At 40.7% G+C, this 24,322-nt stretch overlaps 1 protein-coding gene across 4 annotated transcripts in view; it reads left to right on the forward strand.

The window, feature by feature from the left end:
- The window catches only part of GRM7 (glutamate metabotropic receptor 7), a 545,183-nt gene that overhangs the window by 154,027 nt on the left and 366,834 nt on the right, over nucleotides 1-24,322 (forward strand). For all 4 annotated transcript variants that reach the window (XM_005288512.5, XM_005288513.5, XM_005288511.5 and 1 more), the window contains exon 2: nucleotides 16,704-16,920. In XM_005288512.5, coding sequence (XP_005288569.2) covers nucleotides 16,704-16,920 — 217 coding nt within the window. The remainder of the gene's footprint in view (nucleotides 1-16,703; nucleotides 16,921-24,322) is intronic.

A 24,322-nucleotide genomic window follows, 5' to 3' on the forward strand; every position in this document is an offset into this window, starting at 1 on the left:
CTGGGGTCAGGGCAGAGCAACAAACACAGCTATGGAGCCCGGACCTAGTCAGGGCGGGGCAATAAGAGTCAATATCTCGGGCCTGTAGTCCGGGCTGAGCAGCAAGGGGTTCGGGCAGCCTATCTCCTGCAGATGGCTGACAAACACTTGTTCCGTGGCCTAGAGAGGGGGAGACTACCAGGGTTGAGATGACGAGGGGACACAGGCCCACCCGCTCCACGGTGTCCCGGCCCAGGGCCCTACCATTGGTGGAGTGATCTGCCACTGGGTTAGCAGGGATCCTGACTGCAACACGCTGACCTAATCTCCAGTAGCGCTGCAGCCAGACGAGGGTCGTCTGCCCCTGGGCCACTTCCTAACTCCCCCTCGGGGTTTACCTGGATCAGTAGAGGGTTCTCCAGATCATCAGGGTAGAAGGCCTGTGGCAATCCTGGCAACTCCTCTATGGTCGGGTCAGCAGGCGGCTCTGGCCAGTCCTCAGTTCCATAGGGGCCTGCGGCAGTCTCCCAGCTTGGGAGCAAGCAGGAGGCATCTGGCTCCTCCAGTGGCTGCAGCAGAACTGAGCTCCCAGCCCCGCCTTTTATATTTCCTGTCTCGCCCACTGACTTTTGGCAGGGGGCAAGCAGAGTCTGGCTCTGCCCACCAGGGCTCAGTGAGGGGTTCCTCCCACTCCGGGTCCATGGGAAGCCACTCTGCCTCACTACAAGGGGAAAGACTAATAGCCTATATTACAATTCATACTCTAAATAACAACAAATACTACTTATATGCTTTCATGTAGCATTTTTTGTCCATAGATTTCAAAGCACTTTACAAATGAGGTTGGTATCATTATCCCCATTTTACAGACTAAGGAACTGAGGCACAGGAAGCAGAAATAACTTGCATGAGGGCCAGCTAGTCAGTTGCTGATAAGTGGGACTAGAACCCAGGTCTTCTGAGTCCCGGTCTGGTACTGATATGCTACCACACCTGAATAACCCTTAGTCAAGCAAGTAGTCCTGTTGATTTTAACGGGAGTACTCATACAAACAAGGACTGCAGACTCTGGCCCTTTTGGATTAATAAGGTTTCAGAATTGTTTCTAGAAACATGGACTTTTTGTTTTGTTCCAGTCTGTTGCTAGCTGCTCTGTGCGTGTCGGGATTTGATTAATTCTCTAAGGGTACGTCTATACCCAGCCGCTAGTTCGGCGGCTGGCAATCGAACTTCTGGGTTCGACTTATCGCGTCTTGTCTGGACGCGATAAGTCGAACCCGGAAGTGCTCGCCGTCGACTGCGGTACTCCAGCTCGGCGAGAGGAGTACCGCGGAGTCGACGGGGGAGCCTGCCTGCCGCGTGTGGACCGAGGTAAGTTCGAACTAAGGTACTTCGAACTTCAGCTACGTTATTCACGTAGCTGAAGTTGCGTACCTTAGTTCGATTTGGGGGTTTAGTGTAGACCAAGCCTAAGGCCAGATATTTTGTTTGAAGCTCATAAAGGAAGGCTTGTGTTGAGAATGTGAATTCTGAATTCAAACCTATAATTCATGCTGCTCTTTTCTCTATTGCACCAAGTCCCACCTGGCTAATATATAGGGTGTCTGATGTCACTCAGTTTCACCGAAATGAGCAGTAGTTTATTGTTCCAGGTACTTTTACTGTGTTTTATGACAGTGTTCAAGAGCCATGACTAGCTGATTGGTCAGAGGGGAATAGGTCATAGTAGCTGTCATTGCAATAAATGGAAGGATATTGTTATGGAAGAAGAGCAGAGGGCAGCAGTATAATGTAGTGCAGCGGGAGAGATTTTTAACACATTGCCTTGTAACTGAGAGGGAAGGAATATGATTTTGTAAATTCATTTATAAACTGCTTCATAATAAAGGATTTGCTTAGTCATCTTGTTAGCTTCAATAAGACACAAGTGTGTAACATTCCTGCATGCACACACACAAAATATAAGGGATAAAATCATAAATATGTCTTAATGCATATATTGTAAGCTCTTTGAGGCATGTACCATGTCTTGGTTTGCCATGTAAAATCTCTGCCTACCTATGGTACTATTTAAAAATGTTTATTAATAATAAAGAGAAAGTGCTTGCTTTTGTGATAGTATTAAATACCTATTTCCATTACATCAATCCTGCCATAACAGTTATCCATCCAGGGATCTCAAATCACTGAATTGAAAGACCAAACCCAACTTTTATTCTTGGTCACCAGCTGTTTTGCAAATGCGCACGCCAAAGTTGCATTATAAATATATAGATGTTCTGAGGGGACTTCATTCTGAACATGCTTTTTAGTATGAAATAGTTGAAAACTCTCATTCTTATATATTATAGTTATGATATCTCTCCTGCCTAGTTCTCTTTGAGCAGATAAAGCGCTCTTATGAGCTGTGTGGAGAGTACTAATTACTGTGATTTGTCACCTCAGTAATTCACTGTTACACTTTTTCACTCGCTAGGAAGAGGGAGGCAGAGGAGAACTTTTACATATACAAAGTTTCCCAGCTGGACCAATATTAGTCAAGATGTTTTTCCATTTGAGCTTGCCCCAGTTTATGCTAGAGCATGAAGCTTGATTTATATATCAGGAGGTGGTTTCTTTTCTTAGACTCTCTGCAGATGTTTTGGTTAAAAAAGAAAAGTGCACTTTGGGGCACATTTGTGTGGAACAGTTCTGCTTCAAGGCTAATGTCACAGACAGAGAGAAACCTAAGTACAGTGAATTATTTGTTCCTATTACACAGTGCATAAATTGTACTATCTTGATTGGAAGGCATGTAAATTTTGTCAAGGTCCTGTTAATCAGAAAAATAGTTTCTAATGCACCAAGCCCACTAGTTGTCAGATCATTTCAGGATGGTCAGGTCAGTGGAGCACCGCTATCTCATAACAGCTCTATTATGGTCGATTACTGTAGCTGTCTATTACAGTTGCTTCTCTATTATAGCGAACTTTCCACAGCTAATCTCCAGAGCGGAATCCCTATGGCTACTCCAGCATCTAACAATGCTATGTTTAAGCTGACCTAAAAATTGCAAAGCAAGACAATTCAGAAAAGGGAAATTATTGATACCGGTAACGAACTCCCTGCTAACCCCCCTCTCCTCTTTTCCCATGCTTTGTCATCTCACTTCTTCCCCATTCACCCTTTTATCCTCACACCAACATGTTGTGCTGTCTTACTCCTGTCTCTTCTGAGACTAGAAGTTCCTCAGTGCAGGGACCTTCTCTTCTTGTATACGTATAAAATGCCCTGCACAATCATAGTACCATATAAATAACAAGTAATAACACGGAAATGATTTTCTATCCTATCCATCGTATAGTTTTTCAATTTAATTTTTCTTAAGATGCCAGCTAATTAGTGTAGACTGATGGGAAGATGCATGCAAAGTATGCTGCATTAATGAAAAGTACAAAACCAAATTAAGCAAGAAACTGTATATTGTATAGCACTGTACAGTACTGTATGGATAGCATATTTTCCTTTGTGTGAGACAATCTAACAGTTACTTCACTTGTAAATACAGATCAGCACTTTTGCTGGGTAGCTACGCACCCAAATTTACTGAAAGTAAAACATTACATATAGATAATAATTTTAGAGAAACGTGAAGCCCTTCTCCCTCCACTGAAATCTGGCTGTTTTTGAGTTGCAGGGGAAAGCATGAGTGTATTGATTGGAATCCAAACCTGGACCCTGATCTTAATTTCACAGCTAGTCCCTATTTTTGTTATAGTTTAACTAAAATCCAGGATCCCAATAGACATGCAATTTTGAGGTGGCGTGGAGGGGAGTTCAATAAGTAGATCTGAATTTTCTTGAGAGTTGTACATATTGTAATAAAACGGTACACAAATTAGTATAGGTGACCAGATGTTCTGTTTTTAAAGGGACAGTCCCGTTTTTGGGGAGTTTTTCTTACATAGGCGCCTATTATCCCCCACCCCCTGTCCCGTTTTTTCACAGTTTCTATCTAATAACCCTAAATGTGTATTACTTACATTGCAGTAGTTCCTAGGAGCCCCGTTTGTGTACCAGGACCACTGTGTTCTAAGAAGCACTGTATAAACACAGAACAACAAAGAGCTTAAATGGGAGCCAGGCTCTCTCTTTGACAATCTGTTCCCAATTGTGAGCGCTGAGCACTTCAGGTGTTTTTACAGTTTGGGGAAATGGACTGTTTACTTGATCTCTCAATATCAGTCTTAGTCTCTAGGGGCAAGCTTAGCTTACATGTGCTGATAGGCAGTTTATTTGTGAGCTCATGTAGAGGGATGAGATTTATACTGTAGAACAACTATTTTCTAGAATATTCTCTCTCTCACACACACACACACACACACACACACACACACACACACACACACACACACAATATGATCATGTACTTGGTTTGTGTTCTTAGTATTGTTGCTGTTGAAGATAGTTTATGGTTTATTAAATGCTTCCTCCATCCTTCCAAGTTAGCTTCTCCTTCAGTTTGATCTTGTTTATATTTGTATTCCTGCACCTTGTGAAATCTATCCATTTTCTGTATGTGATTCTAGATGATTGTGTGAAATCTCTAATTCACCATTATGAATTAAGATAAAATAGGCAGCAAGGATAAAATAGGCTGTGATGTGAGAAAACAGGATCTTGTTTGAACACAAATAGCTTTAGTAATTGGCAAACATAGTGAGAAAAAATAAGGGGAAAACATGTGAACTGTAAATAGATTAATGGTTTTTTTTTTAAATTTGCCATTATATGATGGTCCTTAGGTCCTTCTTTTGTTTAATGGATTTTCCCTCAGTCTAACATTCACATAGAGCAAGTAGACCTCCATATATAAACAGCATAAATAGTATGTTTGGGATATGTAAAACAGGTGACGTGTGTGTGTGTGTGTGTGTGTGTGTGTGTGTGTGTGTGGACTGTTATACAAACTTTTTTTCAGTGGTGAATCAACATGGGTTTATGGAAAACAAATCCTGTCAAATTACCTTGATATTTTTTTTTCTATGTGATAACAGGTTTGACTGAGAAAGTTAATAGTGTTGACATAATATACTTAGACTTCTATAAAGCACTTGACTTAATACTGCGTGACATTTTGATAAAAAAAACCCCTAGAACAATATAAAATTAACAGTGTGCATGTTAAATAGATTAAAAACTGCCTAACTGATAGGTCTCAAAATATAATTGTAAAAGGGAAATTACCGTGTGATGTTTCCGGTAGATACCACAGGGATCAGTTCTTGGCCTACACTAATTAACATTTTTATCAATGACCTGGAAGAAAACATAAAATAATCACTGATAAAATTTGCAGACCACACAAACATTAGAGGAGTGGTAAATAATGAAGATATGTCACTGATATAGAGCAATCTGGATTGATTGCTAAATTGGGTGCAAGTAAACAATAAAACATTTTGATATGACTAAATGTACACATCTAGGAACAAAGCATGCAGGCCATACTGACACAATGGAAGACTCTGTCCTGGGGGTGGTGCTAATGAGATCCTTGGACACACAACCAGGGGACTCGCAAGTAGGAATATTTTTACCTCTGTATTTGGCCCTGATGGGACCACTGCTAGAATATGGGGTTCACAATTCAAGAAGGATGTTGATAAATTGGAGAGGGTTCTGAGAAGAGCCACAAGAATGATTAAAGAATTAGAAAACAAGCCTTACAGTGAGAGACCCAAGGAGTTCAATCTATTTAGCTTATCAAAGAAAAGGTTAAGGAGTGACTTGAGTACAGTCTGTAAGTACCTATAGGGGGAAAACAAATATTTGATAATGGACTCTTCAGTCTAGCAGAGAAAGTGATAACACGTTCCAGTGTCTGGAAATTGAAGCGCAGCAAATTCAGCCTAGAAATAAGGTGTAAATATTTAATTGTGAGGGTAATTAAACACTGGAACAATTTACCAAGGGTCTTGATTTTAAAAATTGCCAGTGATGGAGAGTCAACCAAGATTGGATGTGTTTCTAAAAGATCTACTCTAGAAATATTTTTGGGAAATTCTATGGCCAGTGTTATACAGGAGGTCAGACTTGATGTCTACAATGGACCCTTCTGGTCTTGTATCGGTGTAGCTTAGAAACTCTGGCTACTCGGTAACTGGCAGGTCCGTCCATTCTGTTTTTACTCTGTCCTTACTCAGACAAAACTCCCACTGGTGAAAGTTTTTCTCATGACTAAGAATCAGTAAAAACAGAGGAAGCCCTTCTGAGTTTGTCCCACAGAAAATAGCTAGTACAAAACTTCATGTAACTTTAATTCATGGGAATGAAATTTATATACAATTCTCAGGATGCTGAAGCCATTTCTTATGCAACTAGAGAAGTAAACTGTGAACAAAGAATAGTTGTACTAACTGATTAAGTCCTGACACAAGACATTTCTACATGAGTAAAATCCAGGGGCAAAACTGATTCAGGCTATTAGTCATGCATCGGTCCACACCAAAGAGTTTTACAACCAAGTGAAAATTCTGCACTGTCTCTCACTTTGGAAAGCAGTTATTGGCCGAGTTGTGTGATGCAAGGAGACTGACACTGCATTTCCAAATAAGATAAGATCAAGAGATTTTATCAGATTTTTTTTTTATTGTCAGGAAGTCATATCAATAAAACTTATTAGGAAGTTGAAAGTGACATTACAACAAACTGTGAATGTAATGATACCCCAGTGGGAGCTCATTAATAGCTCAATAGGTACACTTACATATTATCTTAATTGCACATGATCCTTGATGAAAATGCCTTTTTTGAAGTTTTGTGACAACTGTCCTATGTCAGGTGCCATCATTTGATTAAACATTTACTGTGTGACTAAGGGGATGGCATAATTCAATCACACTTAAAGTAGTAAGGCTGTAATATTTTTTTAATGCCATCTTTAACATGCACAGCTCTTTGCGTAATAGGAGAGGCAAAAGGGGTGAGAAGAAAAATGGGAGTGAGTGAATGAAGTTGTAGGCTCAGTGGGATTATGCAGAATCTGGATGGTTAGTGTCAGGAATGGTAAAACAGAGATTCCTAATTTGTATTCTGTGAGCCTGCGCTGATGCGCCACTGAAAGCTTCCTTATCTCATGGTGCTGGCTCTCTTCTTTGCTTCCAGCTGAGAGATACATAACAGAAGGGAGAGGGAGATGAAATGACGAGGAAAAGTGAACCCTTATCAGACTAAAAAACCATTAAAAATACATTTATTAGGGTTGTCGATTAATCACAATTAACTCACGTGATTAACTCAAAATTAATCGTGATTAAAAAAATTAATTGCAATTAATCACAGTTTTAGTTGCACTGTTAAACAATAGAATACCAATTGAAATTTATTAAATATTTTGGATGTTTTTCTACATTTTCATAGATATTGATTTCAGCTTACCACAGAATACAAAGTGTACAATGCTCATTTTATATTATTTTTATTACAAATATTTTCACTGTAAAAATGATAATCAAAATAAATATTATTTTTCAATTCACCTCATACAAGTACTGTAGTGCAATCTCTTTATTGTGAAAGTGCAGCTAGCAAATGTAGATTTTTTGTTTTGTTTTGTTACATAACTGCACTCAAAAACAACAATGTCAAACTTTGGAGCCTACAAGTAGGGCTGCCCAGAGGATTCAGGGGGACTGGGGCAAAGCAGTTTTGGGGCCCCTTCCATAAAAAAAGTTGCAATACTATAGAATACTGTGGGGCCCGGGGCCTGGGGCAAATTGCCCCACTTGCCCCCCCTCCGGGTGGCCCTGCCTACAAGTCCACTCAGTCCTACTTCTTGTTCAGCCAATCTCTAAGATATGTTTGTTTACATTTATGGGAAATAATGCTGTCCGCTTCTTATTCACAATGTCATCTGAAAGTGAGAACAGGCATTCACATGGCACTTTTGTAGCTGGCATTGTAAGGTGTTTACATGTCAGATATGCTAAACATTCATATGACCCTTCATGCTTAGGCCACCATTCCCGAGGACGTGCTTCCATGCTGACGACACTCATTAGAAAAAATGCGTTAATTACATTTGTGACTGAACTCCTTGGGGGAGAATTGCATGTCCCCTGCTCTGCTTTTTACCCATATTCTGCCATATATTTCATGTTACAGCAGTCTCAGATGATGACCGAGCACATGTTATTCGTTTTAAGAACACTTTCATTGAAGATTTAACAAAGTGCAAAGAAGGTACTAATGTGAGATTTCTAAAGATAGCTTCAGCACTCAACCCAAGGTTTAAAAATCTGAAGTGCCTTCCAAAATCTGAGAGGGACGAGGTGTGGCGCATGGCTTCAGAAGTCTTAAAAGAGCAACACTCCGATGCAGAAACTACAGAACCCGAACCACCAAAAAACAAAATCAACTTTCTGCTGGTGGCATCTGACCCAGATGATGAAAATGAACATGCATCGGTCTGCACTGCTTTGGATCGTTATCCAGCAGAACCCATCATCAGCATGGACGCATGTCCCCGGAATGGTGGTTCAAGCATGAAGGGACATATGAATCTTTAGCGTATCTTGCAACGCTGGCTACAACAGTGCCATGCAAATGCCTGTTCTCACTTTCGGAGACATTGTAAACAAGAAGTGGGCAGCATTGTCTTATCCACATGTAAACAAATGTGTTTGTCTGAGCAATTGGCTGAAAAAGAAGTAGGACTATTGGACTTGTAGGCTCTAAAGTTTGATATTATTTTATTTTTGAATGCAGTTTTTTTGTGCATAATTCTACATTTATAAGTTAAACTTTCATGATAAAGATATTTCACTACAATACTTGCATTAAGTGAATTGAAAAATACTATTTCTAGAGGTGAAAGTAATCCGGTACAGGCCAGTACGGTGTATTGATAAGAAATTGGCCACCTGTATGGGCTGCTACACAGACAACGTTAAAGCTGCCCCAGGGCCTGGCGATTTAAATTGCCTCCGGAGCCCTGGGTGGTGCGGGCCGAGCAGTGCTGAAGAGCTGGCTGGGGGAGTCTGGCCCCAGCCCCGCCCCTTCTGCCCGAGGCCCCGCCCCTTCTGGGGGCCCAGAGCCGCTCCCTCACCTTGCCCAGGAACCCGGCCACCCTGCTTACTGGTAAGTCCTTTAAGTTACTTTCACCCCTGACTATTTCTTTTATTTTTACAGTGCAAATATTTGTAATAAAAATAAAGTGAGTGCTGTACGCTTTGTATTCTGTGTTGAAATTGAAATCAATATATTTGAAAATGTGGAAAACATCCAAAAATATTTAAATAAATGGTATTCTATTATTGTTTAACAGTGCAATTAATCATGATTAATTTTTTTTAATCGCTTGACAACCCTAACATAAATATTTGGTTTACTGTGTATGCAATGGCTGTAGTTGCTATGTGGATGCTACATTATGGCAAATAGCACAAGAGACTCATGCTATTAAGGTGTGGATTGCATGATGAAAAATCTTAGGAACCCCACTGTGAATACATTTTTAGGGGATCATACAGTGTCAAAAATTGCTTGATGTTTAGAATAGGTGTCTCTCCTTGCTTACTCTGTGATGTACATGAGTACATTTCAGACCCCTGGATGTTAGGTGTACATATAACAAAATGATTGTGTATGTTGGTCATCAAGGATCAAATTATGCCCCTTGATGGCAGAGCTGTGCTAGATAATAGGGTAGGAGGTGCACTGCTAAACGGGCCTGGTTGGAGCCACTTTAAGGAGGACAGTGAGCAACTATGAACCAGCGTAATGTAGTTGAAAAGCACTTCTGTCCCCTGTGCTTTGTGCTCTAGTGCTCTTTCAGGCAAAATGGCTGTCTCCTTCATAGAAGTGGGGGGAAGAGGAGATGTATTCTACAGAAATTTCCCCCTATGGCCTAGCCATGCAGAGTCAACTTTGTATCAAATTTGTATTCCATTTGTCTTTTAGTTGCAGTTCTGTTTTTAGAAGAGATTTTGATGTTTGAAATAGTAACTTAGCAGATCATGGAAAATATCTGATTTCCACTGTGTGGTTTTATTTATAGCATGTTTTCTGTACAGGCTGTCATTGTGCCTGTTCTAGAATATCCTATGGTGCTTAGTGTGTTCAATAAACCCTGCTTCTCAAACAGAACAGTTAAAAGTTGTAAAGGGATTTAGTAGAGAATACTCTTCATTAAAGGAAAAAATCAAACAGACTCATGCTAATGTCCAATATAAAAAATAAATTACAACTCTTACTTAATCATTGACTAATGCAATATAATCAATTTCAATTTTCCTTTGTTATTTTAAGCAGAATATCTATGAGGAACAGCTGATCAATTAGGGAACATGCCCGTTTAAAGTTGTGCAATGCTCCCTTCTAAGGTTGTTTGGCAGCCGCCTGCTTTGTCCACTGCTTGCAGGAAGAGCAGCCCGTTGGAGCTAGCTGGTGGGGGCTTGTAATCAGGGTGGACCAGCAGCCCCCCTATCAGCTCCCCGCTCCTCTAAGTTCCCTGTGCTGCAGCTGCTCAGCAGGCTAGCAGTTGCCGGCATTGAGCTGTCCCTCCCCCACTGCCATGTGCTGCTCCTGCCCTCTGCCTTGGAGCTGCTCCCTGAGACTCTTGCTTGCTGTACGGGGGGCGAAGAGAAGTGGGAGCTAATATCAGCGTGTCCCCCTCCCCCCTGCTCCTGCACCCCGCTTACCCCTTCTCCACAGAGCAGGGGAATACACACGACAGGGTTCAGGACTCAGGATGGAGGGAGCTTTCAGGCAGCAGCTGCGGTCTCAGCAAGCTGATCTAATTAACAAGGCAGTGTATTTAAGACTGGGGTCAGCTACTTAAAGGGGAAATTTGCATCTCTCGCTCTCAGACACAGGGTGTGTGTCTCTGTCTGCTATGCTCTCTCCCCTCCCTCCATGCCTGCTGCCTGGTACAACCAGTTAATCCTTGAGGGCTCAGCCAAATGCTAGTTCATCATTTAGCAGTAAGGCATTCCCTGTAAAATATCCCACCCTCTGACTTCACTCCCTCAACCCAGCTTCACAATCATCATCACCGTGTACCAGTATTAAATTGTTTGTTTAAAACTTGTACTCTCTGTGTGCGTATATGTATATGTCTTTTGTCTGGTGAAAAAAATTTCCCTGGAAACTAATCCCCTCCATTTACATTAAATCTTATGGGGAAATTGGATTCGCTTAGCATCGTTTCGCTTAGTCGCATTTTTTCAGGAACATAACTACAACGTTAAGTGAGGAGTTACTGTATATAACACCTCGAATACAGAGTGACTTTATAACAATCTGACACTGCATTGTGGGCTTGATCAGCATTTCTCAAACTTTTGAAAAGTTCAGAAAAATGAAGTCATTTGTACGGACTTGCCACTTTGCCATATGATGCTGATAAAGACCTGTGTGCCTTATTGTACACATCACAGTAGACCTTTGTGTCCGCTATCTTTGGGAAACACTGGGTTAGATTGTGCCTGTCTGTTGCATGGGTGCAAACTGAGGGATATGGAGGAAGGTATAATAATCCTTCTCTCCCCCCCACCCTCGACTTTTCCAGACTCTGCAAAGACCAGCAAGAATTGAAATCCTTGTTCTTGCAGAGCACAAGTCTGCTACCAAGATGCAAGGACTGTTCAGAGAACAGAATTTTCATCCTGTGGGAAATACTGACATTTGAAAATTAGTTTCTGTTCTGAATCACAATGGAAAGTCAAAACACCAAAAAAAAAAGGGGGGGGGGGGTGTAATGGACCAAAACATTCTGAAAGATTTCAAGTCCAGAATGAAAAGTTTTGATAATTTTGATCAAAATGAACCAAATTGTCATTTTGAATTGACATTTTGGCACAATTTTTTTAAAGCAATACAAAAAAGACAAGTTACTATCATAATGAGGTGAATACTATCACTTTGATTCCAAATAGCTGTTTAAAACTATAATTTTTGGTTCACTGTTTCTTGCCAGAGAATTGAAATTTTTCATTAGAATTGACATTGTTTTTCATTAAACTGCAGGGTTAGAATGAAAAGAGACTCTAGTTGTTCTTGTTACATTGTTAGGATGAGGAAAGAAATGGAGAGTAGTTCTTTATTTACTTGATAAATATGCACCATTTTATCCCTGCTTAGAAGAGTTCTGGATAAGAATCCTTGAAGTTAGCTAAGCTGACATATACCATATAGATTTAAGATTGGGCACTAATGCTGGGATGGTGTTACATATAGATTATACATGGCTTATAAAATAGATTTATGAGCCTTTTTTTGTGAGTCATCTGATACATTTTTGCTAAAACAAATTCTGTCTTCCCTTCAACCTTCCTTCTCTTGCTTCTTAAATCCTTTAGAGATGTCATTGTAATGCTGGATTTGTTGATATCGCAATCATTCCCAGTGCAGCAGGGTGTGATGTTTCAAACCTAGGATCACTGCAGGATCAAACTGGTCCATCAATGTCTATTAGCCAGGATGGGCAGGGATGTTGTCCCTAACCTCTGTTTGCCAGAAGCTGGGAATGGGCATCAGGGGATAGATCACTTGATGATTACCTGATCTGTTCTTTCCCTGGCATTGGCCACTGTCGGAAGACAGGATACTGGGCTAGATGGACCTTTGGTCTGACCCAGTATGGCCGTTCTTGTGTTCTTAAAAATACAACAAATATGGATTAGGAGGGGGAGAAAACTCTAATTCTAAAAGATGATTTTTTAAAAGTGAAGTACGGGCGGAGAGGGTAGTATTAATTTTTTAGGAATCTAGATTGGTCAAGATATACAAAAGCTTCCCTTTGATTTTCAGGTAGAATCCAGTGCACGTTAGTTGTTACCATCTAATGGCTCTTAGTGGTATAGGTGAATGGTGTTGGTCTCCAAGTGTCTGCATCACACAACATGATCAGAACTGACACTTAGTGATAAGATTGTAGGTGGTTTCAGAAAATAGGCTAAGGACTGATTGTATCATGCACAATAAACTTTCTCATTCCTAAATGTTGTCCCTAATGATCAAGATTCATTAACAGTAATGCTGCAGTGTTACTTACACTGCCACTGTCTGAGTTATTCTGTATTGTATATGGGGATAAATAGGAGACTTTGGATGGTAGGACTGGCAAGTTAGCATCTTTTCTGAACAGTACATTCACATTTCCCAAACTTTGAACACTGTGTATCTCCTTTTATAGGAAGTAAAATAGCCATTATTGGAATGTTAGATCTGAATCCCCTTGATTTTCCATGGGCATGTAGATCTGATTTTCAGGATTCATGGGTAAAATTAAGGCCCTATTGATGTCAATGAGAACATTCCCATTGACTTCTGTTGGACCAGAATTCTACCCCATATATATATATATATATATACATTCTATACTGGTTCCAAACCCAGAATATGCACCTTTTCTACTTCTGGTTTAGGCATGGTTGAAATCTCACAATATTTTAGTTCAAGATGGTAGAGAGTGGCTATTTCATTAAAGCACTGCCATTTTTATCTGCAATCTGATGTGGACAGGTTAATTGAATCCAGATGTGAAACCTACATCTGAATTGGTCTCAGACTAGAAGCTTAGACTCATCTTAATTTGACTCTAAATGCTACCTTCTGGGGCCATCTCCAATGAGGAAAAAATGTATTATGAATTGTCATTAAAACTTCAAAACAAAATGAAATGGTGATTAATCTCGTGAGCCCAAAAAGTTTGTTTAAATTCAATGGAGACATCTCAAGGAGGAAAATAGAAACTTAAATGTTCTATTTTCATTATTTCTTACATAAGACTCTCTATTTTTCCATCTTAATATCACCTTCACTCAAAACAGCACAATACCACTATGACAGAGGGTTCCTGTTTCAGTTAATGGGGGATGTGTCCACAATTAACTGAAGCCGGAATATTGTCCATAAACCGATCAACAGTTATTCCAACAGTTAAGCATCTCGTGTTATTCCAGCGATAATTTGTAGTTCTGAAGAGTCCAGTTCTGTCTGTCCTACAGCTGTTGCCTTATTAATTATTTGATATTTTAATAAGATTGGCCTGAATTTTTAAAAATTCAACAGCAAAAGAAGTAATATATCCTATAGGTTTCACCTGACTTGAACAGATGTTCACTTTGTATATCTGCAATGCTGACTGTGTGGAGGGAAGGGACCATGGGAATAGCAGATATCCTTCCGGGGTACCAGTAATGGAATGGAAGCTCTGACATATTGTACAAAGTTGAATTGCAATGTTTGCAGTGCATATTAGACCTGGCTTTTGTTTTTTTTTCTCCTGCTACGTTAAGAACATTTTTTTAAAGTTCATGTCTTTGTATAACATTCTTAGACATTGTGAAGGAAACTGTATGAACAACAGGGTTGGTTTTAATGTTGTAACTGCTCCACGCAGATTGAAACAGACAGGTCGATTAACATTTCATAAGTGAGAAAAAAAGATTTTGAAAGCAAAACATATTTTTTAATAATGAAAGCATTGGGCAAAATTCAGTGACGTTTTGCTCCATATAGGAGTGAAAAATGTATCCTTTGATTTTAGTTAATAAACATTTATGGTCAATTTGATACATACATTAGGATTTCTTTTGTTCACACATATATGAATATGAAAGATACACTTTTTAACCACTATGTATTTTACACTAACGACACTCAGCCCATTGCACAGTTGTTCAGTACACAATATTGCATATTGGACCAGACTTTAATCTAATTAGTAGTGTGTTTACAATGCCATACCATTGTCCATGGTTAACTATGTTCTCCTGATACCATCCTATTAGCTGATACCCAACCAAATAAACTCTGTTTGCAGCATTTTACAGATTGGGAAAAGAAAATCCCTCTTAATAAACCAAAAAGAGCACTCTGGTCACCTTTAAAAAATTGCCAATAGTTGTAAGGATAACAATGCAGATACCTGGAGTAATCATTAGGGTGTAAATTGTCATAAATGAAGCCATGACAATTTATGTCAGCAGAGAATCTGCCTGTAGGTATCTCCTAAAGTCAGTATAAGGAATACTGCTGAAACTGATGCAATAGATCTATCAATCTAAGGAAACCCTGGCAAGTCTTTATGGGTGACCACTATCTGCAGCATCCTAGCTCTCAACATACCCAACCTCAGATTTTTGAAACTAGTCTTTTAAAGTGTGTGACCAAAAACTCAACATAACAGAAATGAAAGGCAGAATACTACAATGAACAATTCCTTTCTCTAACCGCAATTTCTATTACCCCAGTGGAAAGTTTAAGCATTTTTTTAGGTTAATAATTTATAGCAACGAAGAGTGAGATTCGGCAAGCACTCTGCACACAGAGTTCTTACTGACTTCAGTGGGAGTTCTGCGCTAGGAGCATAGGTAGGATCAGGCCCAAACTTTTGTGGAATGGAACTAAATGACTGTTCATTAAGTGATGTACCTCATAATGGGCTACATTAGAGAGGTATTTGAAGCATTATATGTTTCAGCAGTGGTTGAGATTGTTACTACTTTATGTAGTTTCAGTAAATGTATATATCTGCTGGGCTACTTTATTGTTGTGCTGCTGTCTTTCCATAATTATCTAAAGGCATATTTGGGCCCTTATCCTGTAAGATTCTTGGAGAAGTTGAGTAATTCTCAGCTTCCACTGATCTCAGTGGGAGTTGAAGGAACGGAGGCTTTTCCAGGATTGAGCCCTGGGGTGTATAGTATTGTTCCCTCCTTGGAGAGGGAGAAAAGAGCAATATATATTGGTAGGAATGCTTTTGTAAAGATAGAAGATGACTCTCAGAGCATATAGAATATACCTGTACTGTAGCATGGAATATTGATGTTTTCACAGGCTGAAACCATCTTAAATTTATTATCATTCTTGGGCATGTGGTGAGTGAGTCCTCCTCTCTCTTTGAGCTGAACTTCAGGATCCCAAATTACTAGATACTAATACAATCTGATTACTAGTAAAATGGATATGTACACAGATGGTTTCTTTTCACTGCTATGTTTGGCCATGGTATCCTCAAGGGAAGATATAAATAGTTTGCTTTGAAATAGCTTAATCTCAAAAAGATACAAGAACTCAGAGGGGAGTTTGGAAGAATCATTATTTTTAAATGGTTCTACTCTGGTTTTCTTACGAATGAGCCATTTGTTTTAACTTGGAAGTTGGAGATCATGGCTTATTAAAAAAAAAAAAAGTGTCGCCCTTTAAACATCTGCCATAGGAGAGAACAAAATGGTCAACAAGAGACTGGAATATCTAGGGCCTGATTTTGAAAATGTTGGGTGCAAAACTGTGCAATTGCATGAACAATTTGTGCGTACTAACATGGCTTCATTTATAAATTAGTATCTGTAGATGTAAATGGCCAGTTAGGTGAACAACTGGCCATTTGTATATGCCACACTCACTGTGCACCAGCAACAACAGTAATTCTGTGTGCAACCTAGTCATTCAATAGCACAATTGACATTTGTGAGTATCAGTCCCTTAAAAGGGCAAGAGAATTTTCAGAAAGAACTGAAAATATTTTAATTCACTGATTACTTTTCTTGTAATTTGTTCACTCCTGAAGTAATTTAAGAGATGGATTATTGGACTTGCACTGAAGTACTGAATGAGAAAGAAAATAACAGATAGGTATATGGTGGACTAACAAAGGCTCAGCTGAAGCTAATGCTAGAAGTTCGGTGAATTTATGAACATATTATTTACCAACAACTGTTTTTTTTTCCCTACAGATTCCCCAGATCAGTTATGCCTCAACAGCACCAGAATTAAGTGATGACAGGCGCTACGATTTCTTCTCACGAGTGGTCCCTCCAGATTCCTTCCAAGCACAGGCAATGGTTGACATTGTAAAAGCTTTGGGGTGGAATTACGTGTCAACATTGGCATCTGAAGGAAATTATGGAGAAAAAGGAGTGGAGTCCTTCATGCAGATTTCCAGAGAGGCAGGTAGGCAAAAATAAAAATTGTATGGATTGGATAGATATTTATGTATTACACATTGTACTATTCTTCTCTAAACAGAAATTTGACTCTAAAATTGTTTGACGACTTCATAATTCCTCAGTAATGGCTCCCTTATACTCTCATTCTTAAACTGATCATGGGGTTCCAGAAACAAAGCACTCGAGGGTTTGAAACTTGAATGGTTTTCATGCACTCTTGGAGAAAATATAAAATACTGAATTGCTTCTGGTATTCTAGTGGAAAATATTATATTATGATGACATGGTACAAGACAGATTTTGAAATACTGAGCTTTTATCTCTACACAGCTAGAAGTTCTTTGAAGGCAGAAAATTATTAGACATTGACTCATGTCATACTATTCCTGTCCACCTTTCAAGCAGTTATGAGATATTGTATCAATTTTCTTCTTCATCATTTATTTTGGCAAATTCACTGAGGAAATCCATTCTCTTCTATTTGAAGGGAGGAAGTTTGCAGGCCTGGGGAGAGAGGTCAAACACGTTTATTCAATAAAAAATGCTTCAGGGCATAGAAGTATTTGGGGCCCAGGGCATTTCATGACATTTTGATGCTAGGATTGCCTATGGCTTCAGTGGCTGATGAAATCACAATCTCCCAAGTCCAGCCTTCCTAAGAAATACTTCAACATGTCTATTGGGTAATACCGATGTTCTAACCAAACAGAGAAATAAAATGTCACACTGGCTTAGATTTTCCCAGATAGGCTGGGAACCTGGGAGGCATCTGTGGGCATAGGAAAATTAATCCACCACAAGTTAACTTCTTGGAAGTCATTGTTTTTGGATTTTCTAGGCTGAAATATTTGAGGATCCCTCATGTGCCAGTTAGGGGTAGGGTACTCAGAAGATGCTATTCACTTTCAGTGCCCTTATATAAAATTCACTTCTATAGACATATGGTAATATGTCCTGGCAAGGGTTAACATGTTAAATAGAAATGAATGTTTCATTATGAACATTTCATTATTTTTATGAGAGCAGTGTCTGAACCTACCATCTGTAAGCAAGTAAAACTTGCATAGACTTGAATTGGAGTAAACACTGCAGGACTTGAAAGCATAATTCTCTCTCCATATCATTAAGGAGAAAGCATTCTGAAATGCAGAGATTATAGTGGGGTTTACAGTGCTCTCAAACAACCATCTGAGGTTTGTATTCTCCATTATTATAAAACTGGTTCAGAAGCATACATCATGCGTTTGCAGATTGCCTGTATTATCCACGAGTCGGAAGGTGTTAGCCTGTTTGCTCACTCCCCAAACTGTCATTGAGTAAGTCACTGCATTTCATTTGTCAACATAATCCATATAAAAATTGCAGAGGTGATGATGCTGCACTTTGGGGCCTTAGAAAGAGGGAATCTGGAATTGTTTCATTAGGTTGCTATTGCTGAAGAAGATGGAATTTGCATAAATTCCTCTGTTCATTTGAATGCATATTTATGTGGTATTAAAACTATTTTGGATTTAATATCACAGGAAGTGACAATATGCAGTATTCATTATAATTTAAAATTGAAATGAATCCCAGACACTCTTGCAACATAATACTGAACATGTGTTTTCCACATGAAGGACAAGCTATAGTTCTGTAATAATTTTGTGCTTTAGATGCACTACAGAAATAACTTAGTGGAAAGTGTTCATGTAATCAACATGAAATGAAAGGTGCATGTAAAAACAAACAAAAAAACCTAAAAATAAAGTGTGATAACTGCATAGGTACCCTATTAAAACCAATGTGAAACACATGGTAATGTAGGTTACTCCTACAACACTAACAATCTGGCAGGTATAGTGCATAAACTTTCTTTAATATAGGCAGCTTGTCTTGTCTCAGAACTCATAATCTTCAATGCCAACTCAAATGCTGTGCAGCATCTTTTTCTTCTTAAGATTGCATTGAATTGATACGTTGTTGCACTGATACCTGATACAGCTTAGGTGGCATTCGGTGTATTTAACACCTTTCAACCATTTCTCCGGCTTCTTTAAAAAGTTTAGAATGAACAGAAAATCCTAGGTGGTCCCATTTCCTAAATATTTCACAGCGATGAGAACCAAATTTTCAGATATTGTTTACTGGCGACAGATATTGATCACAGTAATAACATGCAATGAAATGGATGCCTCCAACCCACCTCAATGAGTGGAAATCTTGATGGAACCAGCAATGGTAGAAAGGGGAAGGAGAGCACACGTGGAGGGATGCTGGGGTGACGCTTCCCCTTCTAGAATCTGTCTCTACTCATTGACCAGTTGAGGGTGGGTTAAGCTTAGGAGAGTCTATCCCAAGTTAAATGGTGTGAGTACTATGACCCCTGTACTGGAACCAATTAAAATGCCTGGTATGTGGGAGTATGTGTGATGGGGCTGACGGTAGCTCTCCCCTGTGTTAAGGGTAAAAGCTGCAGCCTGTTGCTTAAAATCCATCCCTATGTCTTTTTTCATTCACTGCCATGTCGAGATCAAGGATTTTTATATTACTTCGGGGATCTAGTGTAGGTATATCACAAACCCTGTTATGGGCACTGGGTAGCTGTGTTGCCCCTGTGATCTGAGGGGCATTAATCCTATACCTGCTCCCCAGCTCACTGGTGCAGCTGCACTGGCCGGGTCACCAGGGGGCCAAGCCAAAGCTCCCAACTACTCCCCACTCACAGGCACAGGATGGACATAGGGGTTCTGTGGAGGTCAATCTCTTGTCTGTGTTGCTACCCATGGTATGGATGCAAAACAGTCCCTTACTCCTCGGTAGGTACGCAGAATGGGCCAAACTTCATAACTTAGCTGTGGGCCTATGTGTACGGAATTCACGCCCAGCATATAGTGTAAAACATACATGTTTAACCAGCCATGTTTGGCTAACCACTGTGATATCAGCATTATGAGCCATCTGAAGAGGTAATAAAGGGAAGTATTTTTATTGAGTTGGTGAGTTTTTTTTCTTGTATCTGTTAGTTTGAACTACTTAGAAGGCACTCAGGTGAACAGCAGTGAAGACGTACCTGATGAATAAACAGGTCACTGTAATAAAGAAGTACTGAAAGAGCAGTAGATAGTGAGAAATGCATCTTGGTATCTGTCATAACTATAAAGGGAAGGGTAATAGCTGTCCTGTGTACAGTACTATAAATCCCTCCTGGCCAGAGACTCCAAAATCCTTTTCCCTGTAAAGGGTTAAGAAGCTCAGGTAACCTGGCTGGCATCTGACCTAAAGGACCAATAAGGGGACAAGATACTTTCAAATCTTGGGGGGGGGAAGGCTTTTGTTTGTGTTCTTTGTTTTGGGACGGTGTTCGTTCTCCGGGAATGAGAGGGACCAGACATCAATCCAGGTTCTCCACATCTTTCTAAACAAGCCTCTCCTATTTCAAACTTGTAAGTAAATAGCCAGGCAAGGCGTGTTAGTTTTCCTTTGTTTTTCTCAACTTGTAAATGTACCTTTTACCAGAGTGTTTATCTTTGTTTGCTGTACTTTGAACCTGAGACTAGAGGGGAGTCCTCTGAGCTCTTTAAGTTTGATTACCCTGTAAGGTTATTTCCATACTGATTTTACAGAGATGATTTTTACCTTTTTCTTTAATTAAAAACCTTCTTTTTAAGAACCTGATTGATTTTTCCTTGTTTTAGATCCAAAGGGGTTTTGGATCTTGATTCACCAGGAGTTGGTGGGAGGAAGGAGGGGGGATGGTTAATTTCTCCCTGTTGTAGATCCCAGGGGGGGGGTTGGAACTGATTCACCAGGAGTTGGTGGGAGGAAGGAGGGGAATGGTTAATTTCTCCTTGTTTTAAGATCCAAGGGGTTTTGGATTTGTTTTCACCAGGGATTTGGTGAGGGTTTTTCAAGGCTTCCCAGGGAGGGAATCCATTGATGGTGGCAGCCGAACCAGAGCTAAGCTGGTAGTTAAGCTTAGAAGTTTTTCACGCAGGCCCCTACATTTGTACCCTAAAGTTCAAAGTGGGGATCTCAGTCCTGGCCCTTTCAAAATTTTCTAAGAAGGCCTCAGTATCATCGCCTGCCTTGTAGATGGGGAATTTTCTGGGATGGGAAGTGGTACCTGGAGGGGGGTTGTTAGCATTGGCTGGTGCATCCTGCTTAGCCTTTGCTACTTCCAGTTCATGCTTCCTTTCTTTTTCTCTCTCCTCCATCTCTTTTTCTTTCAGCTCCATCTCTCTCTTGTGGGCCTCCTCTTTGGCTTTTTCTTCTCTTTCTCTCTGCTCTGTCTCGAGTTTTGTTAATTGAAGCAGTCTCTGATGTTTTCTTTCATTTTCTTCTGCTTCTAGTTTGGCCAGTTCTATTTTGTTAGCTACTTCTTTGGTAGTCATTTTCCTGTTTTCTTGTGCTGGGTAACCCCCTTTGCAGTTGACAAACTGGGAAGCTCTCAGCTCTGGCTGCTGCAGAGTTAACAGCAACTTTCTAACTAGCTACTCCCGAGGATGTAAAAAGAAAAAAAAACAATTCAGCTTGTAAATACCTTTTACCAGTCATTTGCTAATTGAACCCTTCTCTTAACAAAGGACCTGTAAAAAAAAACTTAACACCTCTGCCTTCAGGTAAGGAGAGATAAGATATGCATCTATCTACTTCCAGCTCGGCTTTCCAAGCAGCTAGAAGGAAAAAAAAATCTCACTGGCTTTTGGGTTTAAAATGATCCCACCGCTATTCACCATGTCAGGACTGAGATCCCCACTTTGAACTTTAGGGTACAAATGTAGGGGCCTGCGTGAAAAACTTCTAAGCTTAACTACCAGCTTAGCTCTGGTTCGGCTGCCACCATCAATGGATTCCCTCCCTGGGAAGCCTTGAAAAACCCTCACCAAATCCCTGGTGAAAACAAATCCAAAACCCCTTGGATCTTAAAACAAGGAGAAATTAACCATTCCCCTCCTTCCTCCCACCAACTCCTGGTGAATCAGTTGGTTGCCACCCCTTACCACCATGAAACCAATGGCCTGGTGGAGAGGTTTAATGGAACTTTGGGGGCCATGATACGTAAATTTGTAAATGAACACTCCAATGATTGGGACCTCGTGTTGCAGCAGTTGCTTTTTGCCTACAGGGCTGTACCACATCCCAGTTTAGGGTTTTCACCATTTGAACTTGTGTATGGCCGTGAGGTTAAGGGGCCATTACAGTTGGTGAAGCAGCAATGGGAGGGGTTTACGCCTTCTCCAGGAACAAACATTCTAGACTTTGTAAGCAACCTACAAAACACCCTCCGACATTCTTTGGCCCTTGCTAAAGAAAACCTAAAGGATGCTCAGGAAGAGCAAAAGGCCTGGTATGATAAACATTCCAGAGAACGGTCCTTCAAAGTAGGAGACCAAGTCATGGTCTTAAAGGCAATCCAGGCCCATAAAATGGAAGCGTCGTGGGAAGGACCATTCACGGTCCAGGAGCGCCTAGGAGCTGTTAACTATCTCATAGCCTCCCCCACCTCCAACATAAAGCCTAAGGTATACCATGTTAATTCTCTTAAGCCCTTTTATTCCAGAGAATTAAACGTTTGCCAGTTTACAGCCCAGGAAACAGATGACGCGGAGTGGCCTGAAGGTGTCTACTACGAAGGAAAAAAGGATGGTGGCGTGGAAGAGGTGAACCTCTCCATGACCCTTGGACGTCTGCAGCGACAGCAGATCAAGGAGCTGTGCACAAGCTTTGCACCAATTTTCTCAGCCACTCCAGGATGGACCGAACGGGCATACCACTCCATTGACACAGGTAATGCTCACCCTATTAGAACCCCACCCTACCGGGAGTCACCTCATGCCAAAACTGCTATACAAAGGGAGATCCAGGACATGCTACAGATGGGTATAATCTGCCCCTCTAAGAGTGCATGGGCATCTCCAGTGGTTCTAGTTCCCAAACCAGATGGGGAAATACGCTTTTGCGTGGACTACCGTAAGCTAAATGCTGTAACTCGTCCTGACAACTATCCAATGCCACGTACAGATGAGCTATTGGAGAAATTGGGACATGCCCAATTCATCTCTACTTTAGACTTAACCAGGGGGTACTGGCAAGTACCACTAGATGAACCCGCTAAGGAAAGGTCAGCCTTCGTCACCCAGGCAGGGGTGTATGAATTCAATGTACTCCCTTTCGGGTTGCGAAATGCACCCGCCACCTTCCAAAGACTTGTAGATGGTCTCCTAGCGGGATTGGGAGAATCTGCAGTTGCCTACCTCGATGATGTGGCCATTTTTTCTGATTCATGGGCAGAGCACATGGAGCACCTGGAAAAAGTTTTCGAGCGCATCCAGCAGGCAGGACTAACTGTTAAGGCTAAAAAGTGTCAAATAGGCCAAAACAGAGTGACTTACCTGGGGCACCAGGTGGGTCAAGGAACTATAAATCCCATACAGGCCAAAGTGGATGCTATCCAAAAGTGGCCGGTTCCAAAGTCTAAGAAACAGGTCCAATCCTTCTTAGGCTTGGCTGGATATTATAGGCGATTTGTACCCCACTACAGCCAAATCGCCTCCCCGCTGACAGACCTAACCAAAAAGAAACAGCCAAATGCAGTTCAGTGGACTAATGAGTGTCAAAAGGCCTTTAACCAGCTTAAGGCAACACTCATGTCTGACCCTGTGCTAAGGGCCCCAGACTTTGACAAACTGTTCCAAGTAACCACAGATGCGTCCGAGCGAGGCGTGGGAGCAGTTTTAATGCAGGAAGGACCGGATCAAGAATTCCATCCTGTCGTGTTTCTCAGTAAGAAACTGTCTGAGAGGGAAAGCCATTGGTCAATCAGCGAAAAGGAATGCTACGCCATTGTGTACGCGCTGGAAAAGCTACGCCCATATGTTTGGGGACGGCGTTTCCAACTACAAACAGACCATGCTGCGCTACAGTGGCTTCATACCGCCAAGGGAAATAACAAAAAACTTCTTCGGTGGAGTTTAGCTCTCCAAGATTTTGATTTTGAAATACAACACATTTCGGGAGCTTCTAACAAAGTGGCTGATGCACTTTCCCGGGAAAGTTTCCCAGAGTTAACTGGTTAACAATTGTTTTTGGAATGAAACATATTGTTAGTTTTTATATAATCAGTCGTATGTCTAAAGGTACATGTGTCTTATTAACTCTGTTTTCTCCTAAAACTCCAGGAAGAAATCACAGCCAGTGTGGAACCGAACATCCAACACTATCTGTGATTTGGGGGGCGTGTCATAACTATAAAGGGAAGGGTAATAGCTGTCCTGTGTACAGTACTATAAATCCCTCCTGGCCAGAGACTCCAAAATCCTTTTCCCTGTAAAGGGTTAAGAAGCTCAGGTAACCTGGCTGGCATCTGACCTAAAGGACCAATAAGGGGACAAGATACTTTCAAATCTTGGGGGGGGGAAGGCTTT

The sequence above is a fragment of the Chrysemys picta genome, chromosome 7 (assembly GCF_011386835.1).
Source record: "Chrysemys picta bellii isolate R12L10 chromosome 7, ASM1138683v2, whole genome shotgun sequence".
Lineage (NCBI taxonomy): Eukaryota > Metazoa > Chordata > Testudines > Emydidae > Chrysemys > Chrysemys picta.